Here is a 14,377-nt window from a genome sequence, read left to right on the forward strand (position 1 = left end):
CAGATATAAATTACAACGGCAGCTCTAGGACAAAGTTTGCAGGAGGAGAAGCATGGCAAAGTTGAGATGACTTGGATGGGAAACGAATATCAATAGTGTGCATTGTATTGGCAATGCACACTGATTAGCTGTGGTGACCATCTTGAATTTTCATATCCAGAGTGCTTTTTTGTATTTCCCCCCTATGGAACATCCAGGGGTTCGGTCAGAACACTGTACAGAACTTATAAAGCATTTTAAAAACCAAACAGTGATGATGATGATGGTAATAAAAAACCTTGGCCACCCCTGTGCCCCCTGCAAAAATAAGTCTAGCACCGCCCCTGCTGATGTTTAATAATCTTGTGTAAAGTTTGGTCCTGACCCATGCCACTGAAGTTTATGAAGCTATAATCAGAGAATATTTTTACATAAAGACAGGAGGAGATGGGCTCAGCAGGGTTTGGTCTTTGCAGCTGGATTACTTTTGGTTTTCTGAAGCGAGCTGTGAAAGGAGACAAATTCATCCTCGTGGGTCTTTGTCTCATTCTAACACTCATCTGATGATAATAGTTCACAAGTTAATCTGCTTTCATCCCAAAAACAGCAACAGACTTTCCAGAAAGTCATGAATTAGTTGGTCCTTTGGCTGCTCTGTCACGTCACATTACAGCAGGAYGTCTGTTTTTAGACTTGCTGCAGTTGTTTAGTCTGCTCCAGAGTTTGATTTACAGCTTTAAAAAGAGCTCAAATTATTTAAACTCAACACAGAGATATGTTAGTTTGTTTAACTCCATGAAGTGAAGGCGTCAACGTCTCAGTGCGAAGAGCCAAAAAAACCCTCAGCAACAAGATGACAAGGACTTCAGTTCCTGCGTTCCAATGTTTTAAATGCTAATATTTTACCTTTGCATCAAATCTTTGCCTTTTAAAGCATTTCCTGTGTATGAAACATGGACCATGGAGTTGTCACGGCTGAAAACAGACACAARATTTAATGTTTAGAAGGAAAAGAAGAAATCTCCAAGTTGTTTTTTTTTTTTTTGGAGAAGTTTATTTGGAAAACAAAGTTGAACATTTTGAAAAGTAAAATACATAAAGCACCGATGCACCAGGACTCAGAGCTCACCAAAGCAGATTTATTTTTTTCCATGTTTTTTTTTTTTTTTTTTTGGGGGGGGGGGGGGTCTAATTGATGTATCCGTTTGATAGCCTTCATCAGAGCTAAACAACAAAAAAATCTGAAGCTCCTATGTTGAATAGTTTTTGAGTTATATGCATTTTTTATGTCCAAAGTAGACACCCCCTTCATGGATGGAGCCCCCTTTTTCAAGTGTGGGGTCTATTGTAAAACAGTTGGCTGGCGCAGTGTAGGTCAGACACATTCATGTTGACTGGTGCAGCTGTTTTTTGTGATACGGTTGACCAAAAATCACTGAAAAATAAAACATAAAATAAACAGTACAAAAATAGTATGACATTTATGACCCCGCTTTGAATGCGGGGGTCACATTGGTTTATAAAACCCATAAGTCATAACACCMTTTTTGCATGTTGATTTATAAAGATTAAAACAGCACATTACATGTAGACCTAGCTAAGATTAGGAAAAAAYAGCTGATTCAGCATTTATGATTTGACTCTTTGTTTCCGGGTGGAGTAATGGTGTCATAAATGTGTTGGGTGGTCCGTGCCTCCCACACRTCTCTTCAGGTCTGACAGGGATGTGCAGACGTCCTGATGCTTTAATGGGGCTGGGGGGTAATTGGGGTGCTTGTAGCACTGACTCACCTGTGATTCATGATGGGAAACGGGGAAGGAAAACGTTGCAGCTGTGCTCTCATGTATCAGCGTCAGGTTGTGTGGTGATACACTTGGTTCGATGGCTCCATTGTTTTCTGTTCAAAATGAATCTATCAGAATGTTTCTTTGAATACATGCGTGCAGAAACCAARTGGTCATCCTGTGGTTTACAAACACGTTTCTTTGGCTCGTTTTGTAGAAGAAGTTCTTTTTTCGTCTTTCAGATGCCATCGTCACATCGTTACAAAAACTGGCTTTGGGTTTTAAGTTTACAGCCGAAGGTTTCTTACTAAAACCCCACACTACTATCAGAAATGTTCTTTATTTATCCACTGCTGGCTGTTGACTCATATGTGACACGGCTGGAGATGCTTTTTTTGTAAATCTCCTCTGGAGCAACTTCAGTGGCAGGACATGATTCAGAGAAAATACTCTGAAAACTGCAGGTTTTTACTTTCCTGAGCTGCTGTATTGCTGTGCAAAAAACACCAAACAGCATACGAAAACGAAGGGTTAACGATGGGAGGAAATGGACTCAGATACTGGATCTTTCTGAAGTGGGACCACATTCTGAGTGGGTTTATTTTCTCTTTAATGATGTCCTGATTCTCTATTTAAACCAGTGTTTCTGCTCTGCTGGTCTTAAGACAGCAGAATAAAAGGAAACTGTGAGTTTCCTCTGACATGTGATGATGATGATGATGATGATGATGATGATGCTCTGAATCCTCTGAGTAACCATGAAGCCCGCAGCAGATGGTGAACTCTGGGTGGGGTCTTACTTCGGGGTCCAGTCAGAGGTCAACAGTCATATTTGTGGACTCTTGTTTATATTTTCTTTTGATTTGGGGCAGATGTGACCTTTGGGTCAGGACAGTTGGCCTGTTACCCAGAGAGCCAGCTCTGCTCAGCTCTGCAGAGGATATCAGTCAGGAAAAAACAACAACAGGATTTCCATCAAAAAAGGATGATAAAAAGCATGTTTTTAGTTCTTAAATGAAGTAACTTTTTTTATAAAATGAATTTGCATTCAGCCAAAACTGTGTTTTTGCAAGAATCTGCAGCCCTGACTGATTACAACATTTAGATTTAAAATGCTACAAGTGTGTCAAAAATGCCACCGGTCTTATTATTGGTGGAGTTTGAAGATTGATAATTATTTTATACAAATTTTAATGAATAAATGTTAATGTAAAAACATGGGACATATAAATAAAAAACAAGAAGAATCAAAAAAGTTAAGAATCTAATAAACGTAAAACAAAAACAAGAGTAATAATGTCTGCTTTATAGGTTTATACCATTAAATTGAGGAGAATAAATGAATAAATAACAAGAGAAAAGAAATAAACTAACTTGGTGAAGAGGAGGCAAATCAGCTTAAACAAATGTGTCGTCTCTGTTTGAGCCGGCTCTTGGCATAGGCGACCTTGGCGGTCGCCTAGAGCGCCATCTGCTGGAGGGGGCAGCGAACTGCAAAAGTAAAAAAGTAATTATTTGTAATTCCTGGTTGTAACTCTGCTCAGCATCCCTTTCAATTAGTTTTGTCTTAAAAACTATAATGAAGTATTACAGGAAAAATAAACTACCCGTAACCCCCCCCCCTTAATGCAACAATCGCCCCCACCCTCGCTCTCATTTGATTGACGTTGCACTGAGTCGTCCTACTCCGACACTCTGATGGGGGAGGGGCTAGTGGTGCCCCTCAGCCTTGCTGAGGATGTGAAAGCATCTGCTGCGAAGCAGGAGCAAAGGAGAGCGGAAAGAGTTCAAAACTTATTTCTACTGGCAGAACAGGTTGGAAGATGGCTATTTAATGTTTTTTTATTTTTTTATTTAAATCATCCTACAGGCTCTGACATGTTAGATAAATTTGAAAATGAGGTTTTGAAAAAATCTCATGCGGGCAATCCATACAAGTTGACATGTATGTTTTTATTCATTTGCTTTCTGGGAAAGCAAATAAATCTAAGTTTACCTTAGTACCTTACACTGTCAAACTTGTTTTTAGGGGTTCAAATTGAGGTGGGTGGGACATAGTTCGGGGGGGGGGGGGGGTGCGCTTCAACTCGCCTAGGGCACCAAAATGGCTAGAGCCAGCACTGGTGACGAGAACATGTTGAGCTTTAAAGGTTTGATGCATGAAGCTCAACAAACTGACATGAATTATATCTGTGTTCTTTAAGTCAAGTGTTTACTTCAACAGCCTGAAGTGAGCCAGCCAGGGTTACGAGTCGATGACAGAGCTTTGTTTATGAGCGATCACACACACAGCCGGGGTGCAGACGTAAGAAGGAGAACCTGAAGCCTTCAAAGATGGTGGGAGGACCGAGCAGAAGCGTCCTCTAAAAGCAACGTCTGACTGGAAACTACGACGGATTCGAGCCGTGTCTCCACCCGGTCAGAAAACGAGTTTGCTGGCAGACTTTTGGCTGCTGTAAGAAATCAGCAGAAGGCTTCGGCACATGACAAATATCCGCTGACATCAGTTCTGAGCAGACGGATGTGAGCATCTGTTGGTTCTGCTCGTCTGGACACAGCTGCACCTGACTCAAAAAAGCTAAACGCACCAGTTTATTCTCTCATGTTCTATAAATAAAACTTAATCCACTATGCAGTGAAGGATGGAAGAAGCCTGTCCACTGTCAGCTCTCAATATCTCTGAAAAAAAAAACATATTTTTTTATTACAGCAAATCTGTAGTGAAGGAAGTTTGTGCAGCTGAACCTGCTTTAGTCTCAGTCTAAGCGAGGAGAGTTCTGCACTCAGCTGATCTGGCTCGATGGGAGCTTGATGAGGACATCTGAGCCAGAGCCGGACCGTAATCTGTTCTCCCGTCTTGCACAAACGGTTTATTGGTGTTTGATGCATGAAATTGCAGTTAAGCTGCCACTTTGGGCGTGCATGTTTTTGCATGCGAGCGAGCTGGATGAAGGCCAGCTTGGTCTCATGCGAGAGGATAAAGGTCTGCAGTCTGTCTGGGAGGGGTTTACTGGACTGTGAGGGGATCATGTAGTCCGCAGTCATAAATAGCTGATCTATTGACAGAAGAAAATAAAGCAGAAATGTTTTAGATTTATACTGAACTAATCTGAATGGAAGTTTTTGACAGTTCTTGTATTTAATGCAATAACTGAGAATATAAATAACTGCTGATAAAACTAGATACTGCATAGAGGTATCATATATGACCTCCACACAAAGCACCAGTGCAGCAGAACTCACCAGAACAATTTTTTATTATTTATTTATTTATTTATTTATTTATTGTGGTGGGTGTGGGGGATAACCCTTCATCAGAACTAATAAATAAATAAATAAAAAACTGAAGCTCGTAAGTGAATAGTTTTTGAGTTATAAGCATTTTGTATGTTCCTTTTCAGATGGAGCCCCCTCCTCAAATATGGGGGCTATTGTAAAACCGTTGGCTGGCTCAGTGTAGGCCAGACTCCTGCCAAATTTCATGTTGATCGATGCAGCCTTTTCTGTGACACAGTTGATCAAAAATCACTGAAAAAAATAAAAATAAATAAATAGTATGAAAACAATATGACCCCCCTTCTCGTGCGGGGTGGGGGTCTTAATAAATAAAAGTAGCAGTAATGAAAGTGGCTACAGATTTCCAAAAAATAAAACTTTTATTTAAACAACGTAGCAGAAATAATCTGGATTCATGGAGGGATCGAGGGTAGAGCGACTGTAAATGCAACAGTTTTATTTATTTAGTTAATTTGGTGACTGAAYGTTCTAAAATTAAGACAGGCAACAGATTAAAGAGGGATTATATTATTTTGTTAGTGAGAAGTGGGAGGACCCCCCCCCCCTCCTGGAAGCAGGGATTGTAGAGCTTAAATCTAAATCTCTTTTATAAGAATTAATCCACCTCTCAGTCTGGAGTCTGCAGGTTGTTTCTGCTGACGTGTGTCTGTAAAACAGACTGCACCCATCAGTGTGAAACACTGCAGCCAACAGTTTTATGATAGACCCCCTATTTGAGGAGGGGGCTCCATCTGAAAATGGGGTGTCTTGACAAATAAAAGATGCTTATAACTCAAAAACGATTCAACACAGGAGCATCAGATTTTTTTGTTGTTTAGCTCTGATTAAGGGCCATATATGCCCACCAGTGAGCCCCATCACCCCCACGGACCCCCACCCAAAACAACAAATATGCATGTTCTGTTCTGTTTACCTACATGTGGTGGTCATATATGCTACCACTATGCAGTATCTTTATTTACTAAACACACATGGATGTGTAAAACGTAGCCTTCACGTGTKTTTAAAAGACACTTGAGTGGTTTTGATGATTTACGATGTAAAGGATTTTGGCTTATTTGTGGTCATCCTCAGGGTTTGTGTGGCTCAGATCATAATTCCTCTCTGGGCTTAAACAAAGAGAAGGAAGTGGCTCCTGTGTTTTCATCCACGGGCCTTTTGTGTCAACATGAAATAATTTCCTTCATTCAGATTTCACAAGCAGAATTGAAATACATTCATGTGCAGATGTGACGAAAGCCTGATTGCTGTTTTTGAAAGAAGAAAATCATCACTGATGAGCAATTTTCTCTCTTTTTTTGTGGTTTTAGGGAGCGCCGGACACAACAAGCTGCTTCTATCTYTTATATACTTCTGCTTTTACTTTGTAGTATTTGTAGTAGTGATGTTCGATACTGCCAATTTCCTTTCCGATACTGATACTGAGTAAAATTTGTCTGGTATCGGTGATTCTAACAATAACCTTATATTTGTTTAGCACAGTTCTTATTCTAAAGAAATATAATTTCTGAACAGTGAGTAAAAGTGAGAGAAAACACTCTAAAAGTTGTTACTTTGTATATTTTGTAGCATTGTTTGTGGGTTTGAAAGAAGGTCCCTGGCCAGAACTAATCCTGTTTGGGGGGCCGTGGCATGAAAAAGTCTGGGAACCAGAATTTAATTACAGTCAGACAAAGCAAATTTTATGTTAAAATGACCTGCCATACRTGTACAGACTGAGTGACTGAGCCACTGTGCACATGCATTACCCAAGCGGAAGAAAAAGTAGTTCCCTCCAACCACATTTGATTCAGACAAGATTTGAATAGTTTAGTTATAGTTAATGTGAAAACATTATGTGAAATAACTGAAGTATCAAAGTATCGATATTTTGATTTTAGKRTGGATTCTAGAACACAAAGTTATGGTGTCAGTAGCATCGATGTTTCAGTATCGATCTGTTCATAGTAATTTGTAGGCGGGCGATGATTCCTCAAAGAATGCTAGGCTGTTTTTAAGTCAAATGTTGATGCAGGCTAACCTTTTTAAAACTAAAATATTTTAAAACTAAAACAATATATGACAAAGTATTTGCAATTAGCAATAAAACTGCTGATAAAGCTGTAAAATTAGCATTCTGTGTGTCACCTGCTGCCTTTCATGTCAGCGTTTTAAACAAAGATCTTGTATGACTTGTTAGCTTTCAGAGTTTGTGTTGAGGATGACTCTCAGCTRCYGCAACATTTCCTTCCAAAGAGAAGAAAACACATCTTTCACACGACGAAAGGCTTCAACTTAAATTTATTCCTGTTGCTTCCTGTTCAGGTTGACGGCCGGCATCCAACCTGCAACTTCATGCTGGAGGTGGAGAAGGACCAGGTGGAGTGTGTGAAGAGGCTGAAGGAGGACGAGGAAGCTGCCGGTGACAATAAAGGTGACTCCAGCTCACAGCATCTGCCTGGTTTTCTCACAAACATGAAAAAAGGAAAAACCCTGAGCTCCTTCTCTCTCTCTGCAGCTCTGCGAGTCGTGCCTCATTTATTTTGTTCCCGTCCTGCAGGGACAGCTAACGGACTGACCTAATTACTGTTTTTTCACCAGCGCACGCTCGTTTGTTTACAGGTTTACAGCAAACAAGAAAACATAATTAGGGTCCGCACATTTCAGCAGGAAGGCGGTGAAAAGTTGCACAGAACACAGTTTTTTTTAATGCTGCGGTACGATGACAGACTTTTAAAAGCAGACATTTTTAAATTAATCATTGGTGGTTTTAAAGCTTGAGTTAGTCTCTCTGAGAGGCTGAGGTCATTATTTTTAAAAACGAGCTGAACTTCACGTGTTTCTACATGTGATCAGCTTCATTCTGTGCTTCTTTTTTATCCTGCTATTTAAAAAACCTGTTGCCGTTCAGCTCACTTTCTGTTGTGGATCTGATGCAGTGAAAATCTGAATGGATTACAGCTCAATCCTCCCTGTAACTAGATTTGGGATGCATGAGATTACGTCTCCCAGCTAAATCTAGAGAAAAGCAACAATAATGTCATTTTTCCTGTGTAATCCTGCAGGTTTTACAGCAAATAAGTTAAAAGTTTAAATGCTGAAGGTGAGGTTTTATTAAGAATGATCTTAAAAAGCTTCACAATCATTCACACAGTTAAGATTATTTATGTTTTTTGACACGTATCTCGTTCAGCAATTTTTGTGCTACTTTAAGAATTCCTATATCAAACCGTTCAGCTCCTTCAGGACATTCCAGCTATGAATTTTGCTGTTTCAGCTGTTTATACTTTTTTAGCTATTTCACTTTTTCCCATTGAAAATGAATGGAGCTGTTTTCAACATCCTTAAAATCCTTCAAAATGTTTCTAAATCTTTACAGCACCGCTCTTTTTAAGTTCTTTCTGCCAATTTTAGCTTCTTTTTAGTTATTCTTAGTTTTTTCTGCTAATTCAGCTATAATTCTGCTTCTTTCTGCTATGCTTCTGCTAATTTTGGCTATTTTAGCTTCTTTCTGCTAATTTGACCTATTTCTACTTCTTATAGTTACTTTCTGCTATATTCAGCTATTTGCTGCAATTTTAGCTAATGTTCAGATGTTATTAGCAAAAGTTTGCTTTTTTTGAGCTAAATATTTCATTTTGGTGGCTATTTTAGCTTCTTTCTGCTTAGCTCAGCAAACATGTGCTCCCTGTGCTTCTTTATGCCAATTTATGAATTTTCAGACACATTTTAGCTGTTTTACTGCACTTATTTGATGTTTAGTCTATTTTACAAGAAATTGTCACTTTTTATGCTTTTTTATGTTAATTTGAATTTATTAACACCTCTTTCACTGGGTGCTATTTTCAACTGGTGTCTGCTACCTGCAGCTTGTTTTTATGCTAATTTTAGCTTTTTTCTGCCATCTTTCTGCTGTTTTCAGCTATTATTTTGCTAAGTTAAACTTCCTAGTTAAACTGTCCCTATTTCTGCTTTTCAAATCTCATTTTAACTGTTTTGCTGTAAAGCATTTTCAGCTTCATTTCAGCAGCTTTCAGCTAAACTTTTTACAGGAATTGCAAATTGTCTAAACAGGTCTTTTCGCAGTTTCTTTCGGTGTTTATTATTCTCTATTTTTTGCACATTTCCCTTGATTCTGCAGGTATTTGTAGCTGAAAGTAAAGTATTTTTGGAAAGTRTTGAAGTTTTGAGTAGATGGATTGTCTGCAGAAAGTGCGCGTGTTTCCAGAGGAATAAAGGGAAACAGTCGCACAGTCCAAGAGCTCAGTTTGTTGAACTCTTTCAGCTTTTTTTTTATTGAGTTGTTGCTTGAAACCTGYGGTCTTGCCCCTGATGTGTTTCTGTGAAAGGATGGATCACTTAGATGGAGTTTTTCTTCACGCACCGCTGAATCTGGATCAGTGTTGGAGCCGTTTTACCCTCGGGACGCGTGCACTCACACTCTTTCCCCCTCTTCTCCTCTTTTTGTCCTCTCTGTTCCTGCGATGTTTCCTCTMTCCTCCACCACTTTTTTACTTTTAATTTACTCTCTCTCTCCATCTGTTGCTGTAAGTTTCTGCTGGCTAATGGAATCTAAATTTAACTTTTTGTTCCTTTTTTTAAATTATTTTTGCAGAACATATACAGAGAAGTCAGGATGAGAGTAACATCAGTTAAAGTATTAAATCTCCACTGGGAGCCAGCTGTAAGGTCAGACCAGGTTCACCTCTTGAGTCGCCGTGTAACGTGAAGAAATGTCATCATGAGAGCCAATAAAAAGAACAGTTATACACGCAGAGGGAATAGAAACATGAAATAATGATGCAATAAAAATAAAGAAAGCTCAGAGTTTTTACCTTTATGTTGCAACCACATGAGGAAAACGGAGCAACATTTCTATCTGCACATCTGGACTCCCATTGAGAAAGTAAAAGTACTTACAAGCTCCACTTCCTGAAAAAAAAAGATTCAGTTTTCTGCTCCTTGTCTTTTTCTAACTGTGTTTCCAGGTTGGAGTGTCTGCTGTATTTTAAAATGTAGCATTTAATGATGACTGGTTTTGAAAAGRTTTGCTAACAGCTGCAGGTTTTGACATTTGTAAAAAACAGGTTTGTCAGCATCGTATTACCTGACAAAACAACGGTTCTTTAGATTATTAATTAACTCCAGATGATGTATTCTTTAGCTGAGCAACATAAAATGTCACATTCAGTTTGTGAACGCAGACGGTTTTGTTTGATTTTGAGGCACCTTCAGGTCTGATCTTTAGCATAGATGCTGTGGAGAAGAGCTTTGTTTTCTCCTCCATGCAGTCTCCATCCATCTGACACTAAAAAGCCCAGTTGACTGTTTGCTGGCAGCTCTCTGGCACCATTAAAGCTCACACTGAGAGCTGGAAGAGCTATTTTTATCCAGTTTTTTTTTTTTTTTTTTGAGGGGTGTTGGTGCCGCTCTTGTGTTCAGTCAGAATTCTGTTTGGTTCAGATGGTTTGAACCTTTTATTTGGGGGGACTTCCTCCAAAACATGGTGGAGAGAAACAAACAGGCTGCAATGTGTTTAGAGGAATATTTACTGCAGGTCCAAAACAGCTTCCTGATAAAAATACATAATAACTAAAAATCACAGCCAGTTTGGATGTTATCAGTCCATTAAATGGATGTTATTAATGGTTATCAGTCCCATAGAATGGCTTCAGACTGTCCCGACTGTGCCGTCTAGCAGGTTATCAGTCCCATAGAATGGAGTGCCATATATGTTGGAATGCAACAATCTGCTACCACCGGAGTCCGGTCTACTTTATCGTAGCCCATGTCATTTTCTCTAAAATTAACCTTAGTGGCTTTATGCCTCATATTAACCAGATTGCATAAAAAACCTTAGTGGTTTTATGCCTCATATTAACCAGGTTGCATAAAAAACCTTAATGGCTTTATGCCTCATATTAACCAGCTGACAGTCTGAAGCCATTCTATGGGACTGATAACGGCTAATAACGTCCATTTAATGGATGATAACATCCGAAGCTGGTGAAAAATCACATGAACATTGTTAGAATGTGCTTTATCAGTACGAAGGCCCAATAATTAGAAAGAAAAGCAGAAATATAAATGGACCAATAAATAAATAAATACACCTAAAATGCACCACTTAAATGAAGAAATGAGAATGTTACCTCATGTTTTATCATTTAAGTTTTTAATTTAAATATTAAAAACAAAGGTAAGGAGGAAAACACTTACCTGTCTTTGTTTTAAACTAAACTTTAAACTTTACTCTAAACTGAGGCAGCACAAGCATGCACAGTAGATCTGCACATGGATTCTGCTACTTCCTGTATTTTGACCAATAGGAGCTGACCCATGAAGCCCCGCCCACCTAATTATAATAATGAGGCAGAAATGCATAAGGTAAAATAAAAACAGGAAACAGAGAAATGTAAAAGCAACACATGGTAATAAAAATATGTAAAATACAATATACAGTAGATATATTTAAAAAAAACAGTAAAATGTCAATTATGTTCTAAAATATATAATTTATTGGAATTAAGCTGGAAAAATAAGTATGAAGGTAAGTTTATTTAAAACATGAGGTAAAGTTCCCCTTTTATAATAAATTTATTTATTTGTCCATTTATATATTTCTGATTTTATTTCTAATTATGTCAGATTCAGACCTCCATACTTTAGGGTTGGATCAGAGTTGAAGTTTGTGATTCTTCACGAGTTAATTTAAAAAAATGAGAACTAAATCCTTGATGTGAGTGAAATCACCACTTATGTTTTGTATGTCAGAAATTTTACATTTTGTAAAATCTGATTTGGTTTTAAACAGACGCAGGATGCAGAGGAGCCTGGGACAACATCGCGTGCTGGGAGCGAGCTGAATTTGGTGAAACCGTCACCATCCCGTGTCCTCGAGCTCTCAGGACCATATTTGGCAGAAACGGTGAGCGTTTATTCCTGAAAAATCATTTTTCTCACTGTTTTGTTGCCATATTGTTATTTGTAATTAGCTTTAGGAGATTTTACCCTTTGACTACAAACAGGAGTTTTCTTCTTTTCTGTAGCTTCATCATGATACAAACAATGTGCAAATTGTTACTGAAACACTGATACACTTTATACTCCAGAGTTGATACTAAAATCAAAATATTTCAGTCATTCAGGTAATGTGTAAAACAAACACAGTGGAAAGTAACTAAACCACTGAAATCTTGTCTAAATTATGGGCGTCTGGTGGGAACTACTTTTTCTTTCGCCTGAGGCACGTGCTCCGTCTGTAGATGTTTCATGTTCAGTGTTTTCACGTTAATACGTTCATGTAACGTAAATTAAAATACGTTTTCATTTTTATAGTAGTTCTTGAAAATTAAACAATTTATTGCTATAAATAATTTATTAAAATGGGATAACCAGCACTCCAAAAAATACCATGTTTTTAATAAGGGCAGAATGCAAGACGCGTTTCGGTTACATGTCGTTGTCAACTTGTTACAGATCAGACAAACTACGAATCTATATAAAGAGGTAAAAAAATACCTAAGCCAATCAAAAACAGGTTAGGTAATCAGCCCAAAAAAGAAAAATGCACAACTAGTAGACTTAAATAAAACACATTATACAAGAATACATGAAATCACAGAAAAGTTACAAAAATATTTTTATAAAAAGGGTCAAAAATCACAGAAAGCAGTTCAACGCCAGTTCTTCATTAAGTTCTTTAGTGTTAACAGTCTGGATCCAGAATACTTCCCTTTGTTTATCTCTATCACCTCCTCTTTTGAGAGGAGGCACAACTTCTGTGCCTTGAAATTTCAAGGAGCAAATATCATGACCAGCTGTCATAAAATGTCAAACTGGAGATCTCATTGAATTTTGCTTTTATGTTCTGAAAACCTGATTTTTACTTTGCGTCCTCTGGTTTTTCTGTGAATATAATGAAATACGTGTTGTATTTATGAAGCGGTAATTTGAAATACCCTACGTTTTTTTTTTTTTTTAGATTTACAACATTTTAGGTGGTTTTGCAGAAAGTATTAGTAAAGGAAATTGTTGGTATCAAACATCATGCAAACATTATTTAATTAGTTCTTATAAGGACTTCCTGTGACTCGGATCTCTTTCACTGTATTGTGAGTCAGTAAGAAGATGAAGTGAAGACAGATGACGGTCCGTGTGACTCTGMATGCTGTCAGCCGGGTCCCTCCTGAACACACAACATTTTTCCGGCCAGTGACCAGATGACGGTTTGAGTTTCTGCTCTGATTTACAAATCAGTGCCTGAGCTTCAGTCAGCACCTGGTGGCTTGTTCTGCAGTCAGAGCTCACATCAATGTTTCTGCAGGACGCATCCAAACCATCAAMAGATGCTTTTTACTGAACCATTTTATAGAAATAATGCAGAATTWTTCTGTAAATTAAGATTTAACTTAATGTTTTAACTGTTTTGTTATTGATAAAAGAGTTGAAAACAGAAAGTTACTGAGACTTTATTTTTTATTTTTATTTTTATTTTACTTTTTTGACTTTATCATTGTGTTGGGTGTTAAATGACCTGTTCTTATAATTTATTCGTTTTTTTTTTCTTTTGTAAAAAGAAGAATAAGCTTCTTTTGTGAGTCACCTGACAGCCTGACTCAAAAACTAAACAAGCACTGTGGGAGATTCAAAAAGACGTAGGAGGATGAAGACGTTTAGTAATCCTGTTAGTTTCTGGTAAACACAATAATAAATATTTACAAAGCATTCACATTTATGACATAATTTTTTTAATTCGGTTCATTACCAAATTCAAAACTACAGATATTGATCTACAATCAAGTTAGCTTCAAAATCCAAGACAGTGTCATCTGCATAAAAATGAAAATGAGCATGTGGCACATTGTTATCTAAACTGTTAAAAAAGATTATAAAAAGAAGTGGACCTAGGATAGAGCCCTGAGGAACACCCTTGAACATTTGAAGACAAGTTTCTCATTGAAACTGAGCTCTCTTCAACATAAGTAAACTTTACTTATTTAGCACCTTTCACAGACACAAACATCACAAAGTGCTTAACAGAGAGTAAAATAACTACAAACAACAAAACATAAATACCGTATAATGAAGAACAATTTAAAAACAGTAAAGCTTAACTAACATCCTTAAAATCTGTCTAAATATTTATAAATCTTTATGTACTTTTTACTTCTTGTTCAAGTTTTGCTTGTTTTTTCAACTTCTCTGTGTTAATTTCATCTTCATTTATCATCTATTTTGCTGACTTTAGTTTTTTCTTCTTTTTAGCTATCATTCTGACATTTTCAATTCAATTCAAAAATTATATTCATTTCATTAAAAAATAACTATATACAAT

General features: G+C 37.5%; 1 protein-coding gene across 2 annotated transcripts in view; it reads left to right on the plus strand.

Moving 5' to 3' along the window:
* vipr2 (vasoactive intestinal peptide receptor 2) overlaps nt 1–14,377 on the plus strand; it is a 45,654-nt gene that overhangs the window by 9,129 nt on the left and 22,148 nt on the right. For both annotated transcript variants that reach the window (XM_014022042.1, XM_014022041.1), the window contains exons 2-3: nt 7,366–7,474; nt 11,855–11,968. In XM_014022042.1, the coding sequence (XP_013877496.1) occupies nt 7,366–7,474; nt 11,855–11,968 (223 nt within the window). The remainder of the gene's footprint in view (nt 1–7,365; nt 7,475–11,854; nt 11,969–14,377) is intronic.

This window comes from Austrofundulus limnaeus, unplaced genomic scaffold (assembly GCF_001266775.1).
Source record: "Austrofundulus limnaeus strain Quisiro unplaced genomic scaffold, Austrofundulus_limnaeus-1.0 Scaffold315, whole genome shotgun sequence".
Classification (NCBI taxonomy): Eukaryota; Metazoa; Chordata; class Actinopteri; order Cyprinodontiformes; family Rivulidae; genus Austrofundulus; species Austrofundulus limnaeus.